The sequence below is a fragment of the Nomascus leucogenys genome, chromosome 12 (assembly GCF_006542625.1).
Source record: "Nomascus leucogenys isolate Asia chromosome 12, Asia_NLE_v1, whole genome shotgun sequence".
NCBI lineage: Eukaryota > Metazoa > Chordata > Mammalia > Primates > Hylobatidae > Nomascus > Nomascus leucogenys.
Genome location: NC_044392.1, coordinates 4,622,076 through 4,642,905, shown reverse-complemented (window position 1 = coordinate 4,642,905; position 20,830 = coordinate 4,622,076). Strand labels below are relative to the sequence as shown.

Sequence of the window (20,830 nt, the reverse complement as noted above, 5' to 3'; positions counted from 1 at the left end):
TTCTCTTCTCTTTATCATTTCTTTCCTTTACTTACTTTGGGGTTTAATTTACTCTTTTTTTTCCCAGATTTTATGATGGAAGCAAAGATCATTGATTTTTTTTTTTTTTTTGGTCAAAGTTTGGCTTTTATTTTTCCAGATCTTTTTATTTTATTTTTTTTTTTTTCAAGACAGAGTCTTGCTCTGTTGTCCAGGCTGGAATGCAGTGGCATGATCTTGGCTCACTGCAACCTCCCCCTCCCATTTGCAGCAATTCTCCTGCCTCAGCCTCCTGAGTAGCTGGGATTACAGATGTGCACCACCACACCTGGCTAATTTTTGTATTTTTAGTAGACAAGGTTTTGCCATGTTGGCCAGGCTGGTCTCGAACTCCTGACCTCAAGTGATCCATCTTCCTCAGCCTCCCAAAGTGCTGGGATTACAGGCATGAGCCACCACACCTGGCTTAGATCTTTTTGAATCCAGGTAATACATGTGGACAAACAAAAATAGCTTCATTGTTAAAAATATAAATAAGAACATAATATATAGATTTTTCTGCAACTTGCTTTTTCCACTTAAGTTATCAAGGGAGATATTTCTATGGCTGTATATAAAATTCTGTGCCATTTCTTTCAAATGATACATAGTATTCTGCAGCAACTGTTTCCATATTGACGGACATTTAGGTTCTTCAGCTATTTCAGTAATACAAACCATACTACGGTGAACATCCTTACAAGTGAGAAGGTTTCTAGATAGAGGTGCACTTATTAAATATCTCCTCTTTGATGGTCAGAAGACATAAACTACTTTTGCATGTTTACCACACTACATTTGATGACCCATTCTTTTTAAAAATTTTAATTTTTAGTAATTTTTATCTTTCGTAGAGATGGTGTCTCACTATGTTGCCCAGTCTGGTCTTGAACTCATGGGCTCAAGTGGTCCTCCCACCTCATCTTCCCAAAGTGCTGGGATTATAGGCATGAGCCACCATGCCTGGCTTGATGACTTTGTTATAAATTTTCTTATGTTGTTTAAGGGCTGAACTTTGGGGAAAAGCTTCCCACATTCATTACATTCATAAGATATGGATTTTCTGATTTTCGGCAAGGCCTTGGCTGTGCCTGAAGGCTTTCCCACATTTCTTATAGTGAAAGGTTTTTTGTTTTTTCGTTTTTTTTTCCCCCCAGTATGAATTCCTTGATGTCCAATAAGAGTTGAGCTCTTTGTAAAAGGCTTTCCTACAGTCATTGCCCTGATAGGGTTTATTTCCACTATGAGTTTTCTGATGCCCAGCAAAGGAGATTTGCCCAGCATATCTTTCTATACCTGAAAAAGATTTCACATTTAATATGGTGATAGAGTTTCTCTCCTGTATGAAATCTTTGATGTCTAATAGGAGTCAAGCTCTTACTAAAGGCTTTTCTGTATTTATTACACCAATGTACTTTTTCACTAAGATGGTTTTTCTGATACTCCAACAAAGTTGAGTTATCTCTGAAAGCTTTCCCACATTCCTTACATTTAAAAGGCTTTTTTTTCAGCCAGGCACAGTGACTCACACCTGTAATCCCAACACTTTGGGAAGCGAAGGTCAGGGGATTGCTTGAGCCCAGGAGTTCAAGAGCAGCCTGGGCTACATAGGGAGACCCCATCTCTGACAAAAAGTTAAAAAAATTAGCCAGACACAGTGATGCTCACTTGTAGTCCTAGCATCTTGGGAGGCTGAGTCAGGAGGTTCGCTTGGGCCCGAAGGTCAAGGCTGCATCGAGTCGTGATGTGCCACTGCTCTCCAGCCTGGGCAATAGAGTGGGACCCTGTCTCTAAATAAATAAATAAATAAATATTTTTAGAAGGCCTATCTCCACTGTGTTTTCTCTCCTGATGAGTAAGGACTGCCTTCTGAACAGTTTCCTGCAGTCGTGTTTGCAGAGTTCCTGACTGTATGAATTCTCTGATGACTTGAAAGGACAGTTTTGGCCAGGCGCGGTGGCTCACGCCTTGCTCTGCAGTGACAAAGTGAGACTCCCTCTCAAAAAAAAAAAAAGAAAGGGCTGTTTTTTTCTGAAAGCTTTTTCACGTTTATTGGTATTTCTCTCTAGAATAAATTCTCTGATGATTAATAAATGTTGAGTGCTTGAGGAATTTGCCACATTCAATACATCTATAAAGTTGCTCGCCTGTGTGAGTTTATGATGATTTGAAAGGGGTGATAGTAGGATAGTCTGCTCATAAAGACTATTCCACATTCTTTATATTTATGGCGTTTCTCACTAGTATGATTGCTGTGGTGGCTAAAAGAGGAAGAGTTGTATTCGAATTGTACTTTCCCACATTCTTTGCATTTATAGCACCGCATCTCTGTGGAACCTCCTCCCTCTCAATCCAGGCCTCTTTCTATCATGACGCTTTTTGTTTGCTCTTGCAGAACTTCAGAGTATTTTGCTTTAGGGTTAAGATCTTTGTTTCAAACTAGTACTCCTGAACTGCAGAGGTACCTGACGCAATTCCGATGCGTCCATCCAGGCTCCTTGCTGCAGTTGGGTGATTAGTTTTGGTTTGAAAGAGAGAAGCCCACAGACACAAGATTCCCGTAGTCTTCCAGCATCACATGGCTGTACAGGTCCTGTTAAGTGTGTTAGGATATCTCCGTTCAACCTGGGTGCGGGCCACAGCCACATCCCCACATGTCAGTGATCCCTGGATCTGGGCCATCTGTCTCCTGAACTGTCTCCCAGATAAGAGCAGAGAACCCTGTGTATGCTAATAGTTCTGGAGGCTAGAAATCCAAAATCAAGGTGTTAGAAGGGTTGATATCTTTGGAGACTGGAGGTAGAATTCCTTCCTTGCCTACCCCTAGCTTCTAGTGGTTGCTGTCAATCCTCGGCTTTCCTTGGCTTGCAGCCGTATTACTCCAATCTCTGCCTCTGTCATCACATGTCGTTTTCTCCATGTATCTCTCTAAATCATTGATTTTATAGACTTTTGTTCTCTGAAATAAGCATTTAAAATTACGACTGTTCCTCAAGACATTGCTTTAACTGCGTCCCACAAATTTTTATATATTGTATTATTTTCATTCAGTTCAAAATATTTTCTGATTTCCCTCATGCAGTTTCAACCTATACCTTAGTAAATCAGTGTTCAGCCAAAACTGAAGGTGACTACTGTTCAGATTTCTGGAGCCCTTTCTCTGTGTAGCTTCTTCCTTTCTGGTACTTTGTTAAAACATTCTAGCTACCAGTCACCCTGAACTCTGTCTCCTCAATTTAGCAACTGCCGTTATGCTTGCCTTCTCCTTGCCTGTGCCACAGTCTGGAGCATGCCTCCAGCAGAAAGCCAAGGGATTCATAGAGCTCACCTGGTTTGTTTCCTTTCTCTCAGGGATCGTAGTCCTGCAGTGCCTGTTGGCCAGTGTCTAGAAACAGTTGCTTTATATATTTTGTCTAGTTTTCTAGTTATTCATGGTGGGAAGGCAAGCCCCATAGCAGTTCCTTCTTCAAGAGCAGAAGTGGAAGTTGCATTGCATTTTAAAAAATTAAATAATATATCAGCTTACAAAAAAGTACAGGTAATTTTCATCTGTGTTGACCTCTTAAGTATGAGAAAATTGTTATGAGAAGAATGAGGGAAAGTTGATATAAAGGTAAAAATAGTAGTTACTGATAAAACAATTTGATTTCAACAAAGTCTGTTCACTCAGCTGTTACTGAGATTCTTACTATTGGTGCCTGTGTGGAAGGGTAAATAAAAATGAGGGGGTATTTCTGTATCTCTTGGTAGCTTGATTTTTTTTTTCGTAGTTGCTATTTCTTCATCTTTTTTTTTAAGGGAGTTCTATTTTCTGTGGCCTTCTAAATTGCCTGGTCTGGTGTTAGGTTGGTGCCAGTGCTGGCTTCCATAGTGCTCCTGACTCAATACTCTAGAAGCTTGCCTTTATCTTCCTTTTATATTTGATTAGTTTCCACATTTAGTCTGTTGGACATTTAGTAAGTATTCCGTGGGAGTCAGATTGGCTTTGGCTGATTGTCAGTTGCTTTCGTTAGAGCTCTTTTCAGTTGTGTGTACATGCAGACATGATTATCCATATCTTCAGTGTTTTGATTCTATTGCATATTTTTTCTATGTAATTCTAACATATATTTTATGTTATTACCCCAGGGCCAGGACTAGGGTAAGAAGAGAGGTGCCCAGAGCACAGAATTTAAAGAGACACTCACTATGAAGGTCCTGTGAGCCAACCCTGCACTGGAATGACTCTGAAAGTGAGCCTCTCCTTAAATTTTGTGCCTGAGGCACCTCTCTTGCCTCACCCTAGTTCTGTTTCTATATAACCCTGAAGATAGCTAGTAATAGACACCTATAGAGCCAGTACCTTAAAATGAACTCACATAATCACTTCCATTTAGAACAAGTTTTGACTTCATCTAAGAAAACAGAGGTGAGATACTATTTCAGAAAAGTCAATGCCATACTTGAAATAATTAAAACAGTCCAAAGTTTATCCATAAGCAACATTAGCCAAAATTTTGGACCATATTATCTAGTTTACCCATAGCATGTCACTGTTGTACTTATGTTCCATTATTTCTTATCATGACATGACTTGTCATTAGGAAGTTCTTTCTAGCGGAATTGCTCTCATGATTAAAATTTTTGGTAATCTTGACTACTACTCTGGCTGATACTATGATATGCAAAACCATTTGACTTTGGCAAATGATTGGTTAAAGAATGAATGTGCCTATAACCTGCATGAGGTTCAGAGTAGTCAGCCTGTGTTGCTGCCAGTTTGCTGGGGAAACTGTTCTTCTGGTCCCACAGTTCTCACATTGCTACCTGTTCTTCTGGTCCCACAGTTCTCACATTGTCCCTGAGAAATACCTTGGAGGTGAGTGGGAGGTCATCAGGTATTGGGACTCTGCCCTCTTCCTCCCAACTTGCCACTTCCCTGCATATGCTTCCACCAGAATACCTCTTTTTTGTTTTTGTTTTCCTGTTTATAAACTGAAATTCTGTGTAAAAGGTCTCCATGGCAGGAACTCATTGAGAAGGAGAACCATTGATGAATGTGGAGCAGTATTTCTAGAACCTAAAATATCCAAAGACAAAAAACACTCTGTTTCACTTCCTTTGTTCCACTCACTAGATGGCTTTCTCACCCTCTTAAAAACTCATCTTCAAAATAGCCTCAAATGTTGGTACTCAGGGCTCTTTATGGAGCAGTAGTCTCTGTTTTTATTTCGTCTGAAAATGTTTTCATTCTTTGTTTTTAGATGCCAGTGAGAGCAGGTGCCAGCAGGGGAAGACACAATTTGGAGTTGGCCTGAGATCTGGGAGAGAAAATCACCTCTGGCTTCTTGAAGGAACCCCCTCTCTCCAGTCGTGTTGGGCTGCCTGCTGCCAGGACTCTGCCTGCCATGTCTTTTGGTGGCTAGAAGGGATGTGCATTCAGGCAGACTGCAGCAGGCCCCAGAGCTGCCGGGCTTTTAGGACACACTCCTCCAATTCCATGCTGGTGTTTTTAAAAAAATTCCAAACTGCAGATGATTTGGGCTTTCTACCTGAGGATGATGTACCACATCTTCTGGGGCTAGGTTGGAACTGGGCATCTTGGAGGCAGAGCCCACCCAGAGCTGCACTCAGACCTGCTGTATCTTCCAGTGACCGGCAGAGCTTAATCAGGAAGCTTCAGAAGAGAGGTAGTCCCAGTGAAGTAGTTACACCTATAGTGACACAGCATTCTAAAGTGAATGACTCCAACGAATTAGGTGATGTGACTACCAGTGGCTCTGCAGAGGTAAGCATGCTATGAATAAGGAGCAGAGAAATGGTTAAATCTGCTCTTACATTTGGTATATGTGAGCAATGAAGCTGATGCTTGCGGGCAGTGCTCATAGGCTGAGGAGTGTTTATATAAAGCTGCTTGGTGTCAGCTTCGTTGGTGCTGCCCAGATGTACAAAAGGTAATTTGACCCTAGAGATGTTCATTCTATGTAGGTCTGACCATTGTTTTGGTAAATGCAGAAAGCTGCTCATTATCTAGTCTAAGCTGGTTCTTGGCTACAGGTAAGTACAGTTGTGTGGCTGTTAGTACCACCAACCATTCTGCAGTATTTTCTGCCAAATTGCAAAACAGCTGATTGATGTGGTTACAGTCAAGTTCTCCTCCTCCATCTCTCGCCTGTAAACACATTCTTTATGAGGTAGTTTCTATTCCAGTCAGAATTAACCATGCTTGGTACTGCAGATCAAGATCTGACCTGCTGGGCTGTGGAGCAGGGTGTGGCCATTAGCCAAGAGGTCTCTGGAGTGAATTCTCACCAAGCTGTATATGCCAAGGGAGATACCACCAGTAGAGTTTATTCTGCTTATTATGTTTCTTCATTGTTGATCTCCTTGGGTAAATGATTAAAAGGAATGACTCACTCTCTGCTCAGTCTTCCTTGATTGCTGTGACTTATTTTTGTATTTGTTTTGTCCTAGTTGTCTCTACCAAGTTGAAGCCAGAGTGGGCTACCACATGCCAGGCGCTCTGTGTACTAATTGTTGCACTGTGTCATTTTGTTTAATTTTCATAGCAATATTTCCAAGTAGGCATTATTAGCCCTGTTTACCTGGTGAGAAAACTGAGGCCCAGAGAGGTTAAACAGTTTGCCAATGATCATGCAGCATAGCTAGAATTGGAACCCAGATTTAATATTAAGAAAAAAACTTTTTAGTGCAGTATTAGAGAACAATCCTAGATTTAATATGCCCATAAACATTTATGGCTACCTACTGTCCATATCAGGCACTTTTCTAAGCCTTAGAGATACAAACGTGAATAAGAATGGTTCACGACCTCAGGGAGTTTATAAACTAGTGGATACATAAAGTGATACATAAAGATAGGTATTTACAGTGGTGTATAATTATTGCATTAACATACTTATGTACACAGTACAGTAAGAACACAAAGAAGAAGTGATTCACTTGAGCAGGCAAGTGGTGTGTATGTCCAGGTAAGACTTCTCAGAGATGTTTAACATTTCTTGAAGGATGTGTAGGATTGTCCTGGGTTAGGGTTAATGGTGGTAAAAAAACATTCTGGACAGACCCACAGTGTATATAAAGGCTCAGTCATAGTCATTGTGCGTTTACTTGCGAGGTACTACACTAAGCTGGGTACTGGGAATATTACGATAAATAAGATGAATATGATTTCTGACCTAACAAGGCTTATACTCTGGCAAGGAATATTACATTTCTAATAATTAAATTATTATAATAATTATAAGCTTGATGTGGGTAACGAGGGGGTAAATACAGAGTGCTGTGAAAGCATCCAACAGGCACCTAATACAAACTAAGGTGTCAGGTTAGGCCACTTTAAAGAAAGAAAGTTTAAGCTGATATTTGAAGTAGGAATTCAGAAAAGAAACAGGGAAAAAGAGTATTTCAAGCAGAGGAAATAACAATTTCAAAGTGTGTTAGGTGCCCTAGAGTATGGCATGCTCAAGAAATTGGGAGAGACTGGTGTTGCTGGGCAAATGGAGAAAGAGAGCTGGTGGTGAAGAGAAGTCTTGAGAGGTGTGCAGAACCTTGAGGCCTTATTAAAATACTGGTTTTTATCTGAAGATCAGTGGGAAGCCATTAGGGAGTTTTAAGTAGAGAATGACATAATCAGATAGTGGCTATGTGGTGAATAGACTGGAAAGGGCGAGAATATACAGTTGACCCTTGAACAGTGTGGGGGTTAGGAATGTCAACCCTTTGTGCAGTTGGAAATTTGCGTAAACTTCTGAATCCCCCAAAATGTAGCTATTAAAAGCCTACTGTTGACTGGAAGCCTTACCAATAAGATAAACCGTAGATTAACACATATTGCGTATGTTATATGCATTATATACTGTATTCTTAAACAAGATAAAAGAAAATGTTAAGAAAATTGGCTGAGTGAGATGGCTTAAACCTGTAATCCCAGCACTTTGGGAGGCCAAGGCGGGCGGATCACAAGGTCAGGAGATCGAGACCATCCTGGCTAACACGGTGAAACCTTGTCTCTACTAAAAATACAAAAAGTTAGCCGGGCGTGATGGCAGGCACCTGTAGTCCCAGCTGCTCGGGAGGCTGAGGCAGGGGAATGGCGTGAACCTGGGAGGTGGAGCTTGCAGTGAGCCAAGATTGCACCACTGTACTCCAGCCTGGGCAACAGAGCAAGACTCTGTCTCAAAAAAAAAGAAAGAAAGAAAATCATAAGGGGCCGGGCACGGCAGCTTATGCCTGTAATGTCAGCACTGGGATAGGCTGAGGCAGGTGTATCACTTGAGGTCAGGAGTTCAAGACCAGCCTGGCCAACATGGTGAAACCCCGCCTCTACTAAAAATACAAAAATTAGCCAGGTGAGGTGGTGCACACCTGTAATCCCAGCTACTTGGGAGGCTGAGGCATGAGAATTGCTTGAACCAGGAGGTGGAAGCTGCAGTGAGCCGAGATTGCACCACTGCACTCCAGCCTGGGTGACAGAGCAAGACTCTGTCTAAAAAAAAAAAGAAAAGAAAAAGAAAAAAGAAAATCACAAGGGAAAATATATTTAGTGTTCATTAAGTGGAAGTGGATCATCTTACAGGCATCCTTGTTGTCTTCATGTTGAGTGGGCTGAGGAAGAGGAGTAGTTGGTCTTGCTGTCTCGGGTGGCAGAGGCACGAGAAAATTCACATATAAGTGGACCTGTGCAGTTCAAGCCTGTATTGTTTAAGGGCCAACTGCATATGGCCTAGTAAAATAGGAGGCTCTTCAGGCAAGAGAACCATTGTACTAAAAAAGGAGATTAAAGACAGGAAAAGGGATAAATAATGAATAATCCCTTAGAGCTGTGGTTCTCAAACTTTAGCATGCATCAGACTCACTTGAAGGCCTTGTTAAAAATAAATTGGTCTTTGTTTCTTGCTCTGAAGAGATGGAAATAAAAAAGATTGCTGGGCCCCAACTCCATAGTTTCTGACTCAGTAGGTCTGGAATATGTTCTGAGAATTTGCATTTCCAAAAAGTTCCTGGAGTGTGCCAATGCTGCTGCCCAGGCACCAGAACCACTGCCTTATAGGGCAGGAGGGTTAGAATACTGAGCACAGAGTACAGTATTAGTCTTAAGCAGGATACCTCCTTCATTGGGACAGAGAGAAAGGATTGGGTAGGACACAGCTAGGGTGGGTTTATATACTGGGTAGAAGGAAATTGTAGTTCTCATCTCATTCCTGTTTTTTCTTAAGTGTGATAGATCATTTATGGAGAGTAGAAACAGAGGTAGAGGTAGATGGGATTGGGGGGAGTGGGTAATAGACAGGAAAATCAGAGGTTTAGGGAGTGGGGTAAAGGTCTAAAATAGCCATCGTGAAGGATAGAAGATGGCAAACTAGGTAAGGAAATAGAAATATTGCTGGGTAGCCTTGAAGATGGAGACCATGCATTTATAACAGTGGTACTGATCTTTACAGTTGTGTGATTCTCCTCAGTAGCTCTCAGCAACTCTGTCAAGAAAAGCCTGATAATTTGATTCATCCAAGATAGGAACTTTGCTAGGTAGTTTGTACAGAAGGAAAATGAGGTATGGAAATCGAGGTTGTTGTAAAAAGAGTGGATGAGAGATAGTATGAGAAAGTATAAAAAGAGGCAAAGATAGCAAGGTGCTACAGAAGTAGACAAGTTTGGCATTTAGAGGTTACCATGATGGGAAGCAGATGTCGGAGGAACGGGTAATTGTGAGTGCTGGAAGGATAGGAGGTGGTGGTCAGAGTATGTAATATTTGAATTTAAGATTTTGGAGGTGGAAAAGTTCTGATGGCAGAATCTAGGGTGAGCTGTGGAAGAGGGTTGCTGGGGTAGAGTGGAGAAGTTTATTGGAGGCAAGGAGCTCAAAGAACCCAGCAAGCTCAAAGAACATGTTAAATGAGTTACCCATGTGGACACTGAGGTAGTCTTTAATGATGGTGATGGTGATGATGATTATGATGATGATGATGATGATGGTAGCAGCAATAACTGATGTTTACTGAGCATTTACTATATGCCAGTTACCATTCAGAACCCTTTACATGTATTAACTCTTAATCTATACAACAAATCCTGTGAATTACTATTACTGTTCTTTTTTTTTTTTTGGAGACAGAGTCTCACCCTATTGCCAGGCTGGAGTGCAGTGGCGCAATCTCGGCTCGCTGCAACCTCTGCCTCCAGGTTCAAGTGATTTTTACTGCCTCAGCCTCCCGAGTAGCTGGGACTACAGGCATGTGCCATCACGCCCAGCTAATGTTTTGTATTTTTAGTAGAGACAGGGTTTCTCCACGTTGGTCAGGCTGGTCTCGAACTCCTGACCTCAGGTGATCTGCCTGCCTCGGCCTCCCAAAGTGCTGGGATTACAGGCGTGAGCCACCACGCCTGGCCTGTCCTCTTAACTTTCTTACTGTTCAGGTAGGACTTGGGATGAGGAGGACTTTTGAAAGCCAGATGTTAAAGTCACCAGTAAAATAGGAAGAGTGACGAGTAAATTGGGAGATGATAGCTGCAATAAGAGTTGAAGTGGCAGCAAGATGGCAAAGGAGAAGAGGTTTTTACAGGGAGGTAGAAGAATAATGGTTTGCAGAGGACATTGGGAAGGGGCAGCAAAGAAAATAGCTCCAGCATACTATAGGATAATTATGGCCAGTGAAATTAGAAATGGACAAGTTAGAAATATGGTACCTTTAGATCTGACAGTCTCCTGGAGGATGGTGAAAATTCAAACTTGGGTCTTACAGAATTCAGGTGTATGCTGGAAGGAAGATCCTGAGGATGTGTTGGCTATAGAGAATTCTTTCTTCTAGTTTACCATTAGTGGGCAGTGGCAAGAAATTGCTGCTAGTGAGTAGGATTTCAAGACCTTTGTGGTCTAATATGGAGAGTGAGTAGACATGAGAAGAGGAATATTGAATTTGAACTATGAACCTCAGGAGAGGGAGTGGCCTTTTGCTGCATGCAGTGTTGCACGGAGGCATTACAAAGGTTGGCATTACATATTGAGAACTGCAAGTATTGCTAAAAAAAAAAATGGGGCAAAGTGAAATCTTCAGATCCAGATAAGTTATATTTGACCTTATATATCATGCTTAGGAGCTAGCTTCTTACCCTGAAGGCCGTGTATAGCTCTGGAAAGGTGGTAAGATTGCCTTGTGCATTTAGAATTGCCTTGGCATTTCTTTTGGGAGAGAACTTGAGAGTTCAAACTTCTGCTTAATGCACTAGGGAAGGGAAGAGAAAAGTACGCACTGCAGATCTCATTCTAATTAGGGATGACTGGCTAGCAGCACCAGTTTCTAGTTTGTGCTGTTTTCACTAAGGTAGGTCAAGCAACTCTGCATCCAAAGTGGAGAGAAATTGTATCATAAATTGCTTTTGTCTTGCCTGCCTGCAGAGCTGCAAAGGCATTTGGATTGTCAGTCTGCATTTTTCACTCTTTTGGAAATAGACATATATTGAATCCAAAGGCAGATATTGTGGACCTTTTGCAATTCCAAAAGTAGAAAGGAATGTCATCAATTTATTCCCGTTTCTCAACTTAAAGAGGGAGAAGCCTGTCCTGCTTGGTTTAAGTATTGCACCCTTTCTGCACCATGAACCTCTGAATTGTTGGCAGGAGGAGCACAGAGGCTTGTTGATTGGGTCCTGGAACGTGTACAGTATAAGCAGTTCAGCCAATTAATTGTGTACATTATAAGAACGTGTACAGCTTAAGCAGTTCTGACAATTAATTGCTGCCAATCCTGCTATGTGCCAGAGAAACAAGTTCTTTATTTGAGCGCAGGAAATGAAAGTCCACTTAGGTATCCCTGCATGTAAGGTTTGGCTGTAGGAAGACTGAAGTGTTCTTCTCTCTAACAGCATCATCTCCCTGTTTCCAGTCAATAATCACACACGGCATTTTGACCCTTAGCAAGCCAGTGGCTTTCTGTGGAACAAATAAATGACTTAGAGGATAAATGAGCCAAGCACCCAGATAGCCGTCTGCTGCCTTCTTTTACTGAGAACTCTTGTGCTGGCTCCATGTAAGGCCTGAGCTTACCTCTTATCAGAAGATAGAGGTGTGGGGTGTGGGCAGCCACAGAGGGATAACCTTACGTAACAGATGACAGAAACCTAAGCAGTGCTATTTCCCTTCATGTTTTGTTGTTGTTGTTTTGGGTTTGTTTTTCAGCGTTTTTTTTGTTTTTTTTTTTTTACTTGTTTTTACTTGTTTGCTTGTTTTTGTTATGTTAGTTCTTGGACCACACACCCTTTCCTTATTTTTTTCCCTTCATAGCTACCCCTTTTCTCCCCTAATCTAATAGTTCTGGTTCTTTAATCTACTTATCTAGTTTTTAGTATGTGCAGTGAGTTTGAAATTGTGTTTATTGGCTACTTTGTAAGCTAATTTATTGTCTTAATTCATTCAGGCTGCTATAACAGAATACCATGAACTGGGTGGTTTATAAACAACAGAAATTTATTTCTCACTGTTCTGGAGGCTGGGAAATCCCAACTGAAGGTGCTGGCTGTTTTGGTGTCTAGTGAGGGGCCATCTGCATAGACACTGCATTCTAGCTATGTTCTCACATGGTGGAAGAGGAAGACAGACTCTCTCTGGTCCGTTTTCTAAGAGCGCTAATCCCATTCACAAGGGCTCCAACTTCATGACCTAATTACCTTCCAAAGGCTCTACCTCCTAATCCTATCACTTTGGGGGTTAGCTAGATTTCAACGTACGAATTTTGGGAGAACACAGACATTCAGTCTGTAGCACCTACAAAGCAAGAGTTGATGGGGATTTTGGTGTGGGTCCCTTAACAACTCCTTACTAACTGGCAGAACTTGACCATCTCTTGTTAACAGCACAGGTGTCATCCCTCTCTTTGCTGTTTAGTGGATGGTCTTCGTTTCTCTAAGGAGACTCTCAGAAGACTAACTTTTAATCAGTTTCTATAAAGATAAACCCTGCCATATTCTCCAGTCTCAGCTTTAGTTGCTGAGAATTGGGATGTGATGTGTCACTAGATCCCACTAATGCAGGAAGAAGACCCGACTAATGCCACTGCAGGAAGACATTCCTTTCCATTGGTAGGATTTTTATTAGTGACAGTGGTGGGTTTTTATTTCAATACCATTGTGTCTCAAATTAAAATGTACTGAAAGCTGAATTTTTATAAATTGTTATTTAATATTAAGTAGAAACTAGGATAGCATGTGCCTTACCAAGGAGGACCCCTATGTGGATTGTGATTATGTAACTGGGTAAGTGTGAACATCCTGTGTGTGGCCTTACAGACTCCTACTCAAAATGGAATAGATAGTGATGGAGAGTTTTCTTTTGTTATCTTTAATTATGACATTAATTGCTGGGCCTGGCTTACTTGATTTGGAGAGGGTAGCCTCAGAGTGGAGGCAGAGAGGAAGGGAGAGGGAAAAAGAGAAGAGAATTGGAGAGATGGAGAAAGAGAATATGAATTGAAACCTTTCATCATTATGAATAAGACTTCTTGAAGAAGAAACAGGTTTGTTCAGAATTGGTTTAGTTTTTGTGATTTCTATCCAGTGCCAGAAAAAATTGCTCAAGGAAATTCCACCCAAGCCTTTATTATGCCCTAAAAATTTTTAGTATTACTTCATAGTTTCTTTTTTTTTTTTTTTTCCCGAGATAGAGTTTCGCTCTTATTTCCCAGGCTGGAGTGCAGTGGTGCAATCTCGGCTCACTGCAACCTCCGCCTCCTGGGTTCCAGTGATTCTCCTGCCTCAGCCTCCCGAGTAGCTGGGATTACAGGCACCCGTCATCATACCCAGCTAATTTTTGTATTTTTGTAGAGACAGGGTTTCATCATGTTAGCCAGGCTGGTCTCGAACTCCTGACCTCAGGTGATCCACCTGCCTTGGCCTCCCAAAGTGCTGGTATTACAGGCGTGAGCCACCGCGCCCAGCCTACTTCATAGTTTCTCAAATAAAATAATTTGTTCCATGTCTCCTGTTTCTGTTTCCTTAAAAATACAGTACATAAATTTTTTAAAATGATAAACAAGCTTTTTCTTTAAAACAAATTATTTTAATAAATGAAAATCTGTCTGCCTAACTTTAAAATAGTCACACTGTTCTTCTACTTCTGGGAATCTGTCTAAAGCAATAGTTTCTAAATAAAACTTTGCGCACAATGGTGAGATTATACTTATTTTATGAAAAAAATGAAAGCAGTCTGTCTAATGAGGGGAAAATGGACATTGTGCAATCGTTATAAATACGCTTTTGGGTGCATGAATGGCTCTTTTGTTACTCCTTTCTCCTTTCCACTCCACCCACATGGAATACTTGTTCTTCTGTGGGTGCCATACTTTTAGAAAGCAGCTTTTTTGAAGTATAATTGTCATATCATAAACTGTACATGTTTAAAGTGTACAATTTGGTTAGTTTATTTATATCCATCTCTATGTCTATAAAACCATCACCATAAAAAGATAACGAATATATGTATCAACTCCAAAATTTCTTCTGTCACTTTAGAATCTGTCCCTCTCACCCCTTCCTCTAGAAAATGGATCTGCTTTTAGTCATTATAGATTTTCTGTAATTTTTAAATAAATTGAATCATACATTACATACGTATTTCTTTTTAACAACTTTATTGAGGTATAATTTATATAAGAAAACATTCCTTTTAAGCATACAATTCAGTGGTTTTAGTAAATGCATAGAGTTGTAAATCATTATTACAATCCAGTTTGATAACATTTTTTTTTTTGCCTTTTTCCTGCAGTACAGTTTGATAACATTTCTATCACCCCCCAAAACTTCCCTTGTCCCCATTTATCCAAAAGTGCCTGTGTGCCATCTCTATTCCCACCCCTAGTCCTAGGCATCCATTGATCTGCTGTCTCTATAAATTTGCATTTTCTAGACTTTGCATTAATATGGAATCATGGAATATGTAGTCTTTTGTGTTTAGCTTCTTTTACTTAGCATATAATGTTTTTATGTCCATTCATGTCGTAACATATGCCAGTAGCTGCTTGTTGCTCAGGCTGGAGTGCAGTGGCACTATTTCTGCTCTCCACAACCTCGACCTCCAGGGTTCGAGTGATTCTTGTGCCTCAACCTCCCGAGTAGCTGGGACTACAGGCATGCGCCACCACGCCCAGCTAATTTTTGTATTTTTTAAAGTAGAGACAGGTTTTCACCATGTTGGCCAGGCTGGTCTCAAACTCCGGACCTCAGGTGATCTGCCCACCTCGGCCTCCCAAAGTGGTGGGATTACAGACATGAGCCACTGCACCCAGCCCCTAGTGGCTGGCTTTTGAAAATTCCTAAGTAGTATTCCATTGTATAGATATAATTTGTTTATCCATTTACCTGTTAATGGATATTGGATTGCTTCCAGATTTTGGTTATTACAGATTAAGACGCTAGGAACATTTGTGTACAAGTCTTTGTATAGCATATATTTTAATTTCTCCTGGGTAAATATGTGGGAGTAGAATAGCTGGGTTACATTGTATGTTTTATTTTATTTTTTATTTTTTTGAGATGGAGTCTCACTGTGTTGCCCAGGCTAGAGTGCACTGGCACCATCTCAGCTCACTGCAACTTCCGCTTCCTGGGTTTGAGAGATTCTCCTGCCTCAGTCTCCTGAGTAGCTGGGATTACAGGTACCTGCCACCATCCCCGGCTAATTTTGTATTTTTAGTAGAGACAGGGTTTCACCATGTTGGCCAGGCTGGTCTCGAACCTCTGACCTCAAGTGATATACCCACTTCGGCCTCCCAAAGTGTTGGGATTACAGGTGTGAGCCACTGTACCCGGCCTATGTTGTATGGGTATATTTAACTTTTTATCAAACTGCCCAAGTGTTTTCCAAAGTGGTTGTACCACTTTACGTTTCTGTGATTAATGTATCAAATTTCCAGTTGCTCCACATTCTTGCTGGCACTTGGTATGGTGAATCTTTTTAATTTTATACGTTGTAATACATGTTTAATTGAATCTCATTGTGGTTTTGATTTGCATTTTCCTAATGACTAATGTTGAATATTTTTTGTGAGCTTATTTGCCATTCATGTTTTGTTTTTTGTAGAGTGTTAATATTTTTCCCCATTTTTAAAAAGTGGAAAAAATTATCTGGGTGTGGTGGTGCACACTTGTAGTCCCAGTTATTCAGGAGGCTGAGGCAGGAGAATTGCTTGAGCCTGGGAGGTTGAGGCTGCAGTGAGCTTTGATCATGCCACTACACTCTAGCCTGGGTGACAGAGTGAGACCCTATCTTAACAACAACAAACAAACAAACAAAAACCAAACAAACAAAAAAACTGTGTTATTTTCTTACATATATATTTTCTGCATACAAGCTCTTTCTCAGATATGTGATTTGCAAATATTCTCTCCCAGTCTGTAACTTACCTTTTCATTCTCTTAGCAGTGTCTTTGAAAGAGCAGATATTAATTTTGATGAAGTCTGACTTATTAATATTTCTATTATGGATTGTGTTTTTGGTGTTGTATCTGAGAAAGATTTTCTCCTAAGTTTTCTTTTAAAAGATTCATAATTTTATTTATTTTTTAGTTTTTGAGGCAGAGTCTCACCTGGGCTGGAGTGCAGTGCCATGATCTTGGCTCACTGCAACCTCTATCTCCCAGGTTCAAGCGATTTTTCTGCCTCAGCCTCCCAAGTAGCTGGGACTACAGGTGTGCCCCACCACGCCTGGTTAATTTTTGTATTTTTAGTAGAGATGGGGTTTCACCATGTTGGCCAGGCTGGTCTCAAACTCCTGACCTCAGGCAATCCGCCTGCCTCGGCCTCTCAAAGTGCTGGGATTACAGGCATGAGCCACCGTGCCCGGCTATAAAAGTTTCATAAGTTTAGGTTTTACATTTAGGTCTAGGGTTATTTCGTACGTTGTGAGAGCTGTGGATGGAATTTTTTTTTGGCATATGAATATCCAGTTGTTTTAGGACCATATTTTTTCCATCCTTTCTACACTGAATTGCCATTTTACCTTTGTTGAAAATCAGTTAAGCATATGTTTATAGGTCTACTTCTCTTCACTGTTTGGTCCCATTTATCTGTTTGCCTGTATTGACATGAGTTCCACGCTGTCTTGATAACTGTAGCTTTCTTTTTTGAGACAGGGTCTCACTGTGGTTGCTCAGTTGCAGTGCAGTAGTACAGTCTTGGCCCACTGCAGCCTTGACCTTCCGGGCTCAGGTGATTCTCCCACTTCAGCCTCCTAAGTAGCTAGGACTATAGGCATGCACCACCATGCCTGCTAGTTTTTTTTTTTTTTTCCCTTTGTTATTTTAGCAGAGATGGGGTTCACCATGTTGCCCAGGCTAGTCTCAAACTCCTGGACTCAAGCAATCCACCTACCTCAGCCTCCCAAGCTGCTGGGATTATAGGCGTGAGCCACCACGCCCGGCCTAACTCTAGCTTTGTAATATATGTTTATTTTATTTTTTATTTTTATTTATTTATTTATTTTTGAGACAGAGTCTCGCACTGTTGCCCGGGCTGGACTGCAATGGCGTGATCTTGGCTTATTGCAACCTCCGCCTCCCAGGTTCAAGCGATTCTCCTGCCTCAGCCTCCCGAGTAGCTGGGATGACAGGCGCCCACCACCATGCCCGGCTAATTTTTTGTATTTTTTAGTAGAGATGGGTTTTCATTATGTTGGCCAGGCTGGTCTTGAACTTCTGACCTCATGATCCACCTGCCTCGGCCTCCCAAAGTGCTGGGATTACAGGTGTGAGCCATTGTGCCCGGCTGTAATATATGTTTAAATCAGATGATGTTTAAAACTTTGTTCTTGATCAAAATTGCCCATTTTAGGTTTTTTGCATGTCCATATAAATTTTAGAATTATCTTGTCAGTTTCTTTTTAAAAAGTCTTCTGGAATTTTCATTGGGATTGTATTGGGAGTGTAGATCAATTTGGAGAAACTCAACAGCCTAATAATAATGTTCCATTTTCAGGCCCATGAGCAGTGTATCTCTCTCCATTTAATTAATCTATAATTTTTCTCAGTGATGTAGTTTTGGTGTACAGATCTTTTTGTTTGTCTGTTTGAGATAGGGTCTCACTTTGTCACCCAGGCTGGAGTGCAGTGGCGTGATCTTGGCTATCTGCAGCCTTGACCTCCTGGGCTCAAGTGATCCTCCTGCCTCAGCCCCCCAACTAGCTGGGACTACAAATGTGTACTCCTACATCTGGCTAATTTTTTTTAGAGTTGTTGCTTCACCATATTGCCCAGGCTGGTCTCCAGCTCCTGAGTTTAAGCGATCCACCTGCCTCGGCCTCCCAAAGTGCTAGGATTACGGATAAATCTTATGAAAGATGTGCAAGAAATATGAATCTTATGAAAGATATGTATACCAGCTGGGCACCGGTGTACAGATCTTGCACTCTTTTGTCAGGTTTATCTGTAATTCTAAAAAAATCTAAAAATGTGCAAGATCTGTACACTGGCACCCAGCTAGTGTACAGATCTTGCACATCTTTATTTTTATTTTGTTGCACCTCCTCCTCCAACAGAGATCTTGCACATCTTTTGTCAGATCCATATTTCATTAAAAAATTTTTTAGTGGGTACGTACATAGTAGGTGTATATATTTGTGTATTTCATATGTTTGATGCTATTATATTTGGTGTTTTTAAAGAACCCAGTGTCTGATTGTTTGTTGCTCGTATATAGGAATACAATTACTTTTGGCATATTGGTCTTGTATCTTGTAATCTTGCTAAACTTATTTATTCATTCTGTTAGCATTTTTTATAGATTCCATAGGATTTTATCTATATATAATCATATTGTCTATAAATAAAGACAGCTTTACTTCTTCTCCAACCTGGATGCCTCTTATTTCTTTTTCTTGCCTTATTGCCCTGGCTAGAACTTCCACTACAATGTTTTTTATATATTTTTTCTTTTTGTAGAGATGGGCTCTTGCTTTGTTGTCCAGTCTGGTATGGAACTCCTGGCTTCAAGCAGTCTTCCTGCCTTAGCCTCCCAGTGTGCTGGGATTACAGGTGTGAGCCGCCATGCCGGGCCTCCAATACAATGTTGAATCCAAGTGGTGAAAGTCTACATGTTAGCTGTAGGTTTTTTGAAAGCAGCAAGTCTGTAAGTCAGCTATAAGTCTGATGTTAGCTGTAAGTTTTTTGAAGATACCTTTCATCAGGTTTAGGGAACTTCTTTCTATTCCTAGTTTGATGTGAGTTTTTTTATCAGGAATAATTGATGGATTTTGTCAAATGCTTTTTCTGCATCTATTGAGATGATTTTTTTTTGTTTTTAATATGTTAATATGGTAAATAATATGATTGATTTCAAATGTTAAACCAACCTTACATTCCTGGAGTAAACCATGCTTGGTCATGATATTATTATTATTAATTAATTAATTAATTATTTTTTGAGACAGAGTGTTGCTCTGTCACCCAGGCTGGAATGCAGTGGCTTGATCTTGGCTCAGTGCAACCTCCACCTCCTGGGTTCAAGCGATTCTTCTGCCTCAGCCTCCTGAGTAGCTGGGACTACAGGCGGATGCCACCACACTGAGCTAATTTTTATATTTTTAGTAGAGATGGGGTTTCACCATATTGGTCAGGCTGGTCTTGAACTCCTGACCTTGTGATCCACCTGCCTCAGCTTCCCAAAGTGCTGGGATTACAGACGTGAGCCACCGTGCCCAGCTTGGTCATGACATTATTATTTTGATGTATTTTTATATTTGATTTATCAAATTTTTGTCATGAATTTTTACATCTGTTTATTGGCTGGCCTCATAGAATGAGTTGAGAAGTTTTTCCTTTTCTTCAGTTTTCTGGAGGGTTTGTGTAGAATTGGCATTATTTATTCCTTAAATGTTAAATATAATTCTCCAGTGAACCATCTGTACTTCGAATTTTCTTTGTGAAAAGTTTTAAACTAGAAATTCAATTTATGTGATAGATACATTGCTATGTAGGCTGTCTCTTTCTTCTTGAGTGAGCTTTGGCAGATTTTATCTTTCAAGGAATTTATGCATTTCATGCCATTAGTCAAATTTATTCACATAAAGTTCATTGTAGTCTTTTACTGTCCTTTTAACATCTGTAGAACCTTTAGTTACATCGTCTCTCTCATTCCTGATACTGGTAATTTGTGTCTCGTCTCCTGCTCTAGCTTTGGCTCTTCCTCTCTCATTTATCCTGATTAGACTAGTTAGTGTTTCTCAAACAACCATGTTTGGTTTTATTCGTTTTTCTCTGTTGTTTTTCTGTTTTCTATTTTACTGATTTCTGCACTAATCCTTTTTTTTAAATATTACATTTAATATTTTCCCTGTTTAAACAAATCTAAGTTGACAGGTTTTTTTTTTGCTTTCAGTACTTTAAAGATACCATGTCAATATCTTCTAGCTTGCATTGTTTCAGTTGAGATATCTGCTCTAGTTTTTATCTTTGTTCCACATATATGATGTTTCTTTTTTCTCTGGCTGCTTATATAATTTTCTCCTTACCACTTTTTTAAGTGATTTGATTATGTTATTCTATGGCGTAATTTTATGTTTCATGTGCTTGGGGCTCGTTGAACTTTAATCTGGATTAGAATGTGGGTTTATAGTTTTCTTCAAATTTGGGAAATTATTGATGATTATTCAAATATTTTTCTGTCCCTCTCCCTTTGGGACCACTTGAATTTATTTCACAGTTTGCTGATGCCCTATTCATTTATTTTCAGTCTTTTTTTGTCTCTGTGTTTCATTTTGGATAGTTTCTATTGAAATTCTTTAAGGTTACTAATCTTTTCTTCTGCATTGTTTAATCTGCCATTAAATTC

At 40.3% G+C, this 20,830-nt stretch overlaps 1 protein-coding gene across 6 annotated transcripts in view; it reads left to right on the top strand.

Moving 5' to 3' along the window:
* Positions 1-20,830, top strand: part of KIAA0319L (KIAA0319 like) — a 123,411-nt gene that overhangs the window by 46,183 nt on the left and 56,398 nt on the right. For all 6 annotated transcript variants that reach the window (XM_030823408.1, XM_030823410.1, XM_030823405.1 and 3 more), the window contains exon 3: positions 5,262-5,785. In XM_030823408.1, coding sequence (XP_030679268.1) covers positions 5,262-5,785 — 524 coding nt within the window. The remainder of the gene's footprint in view (positions 1-5,261; positions 5,786-20,830) is intronic.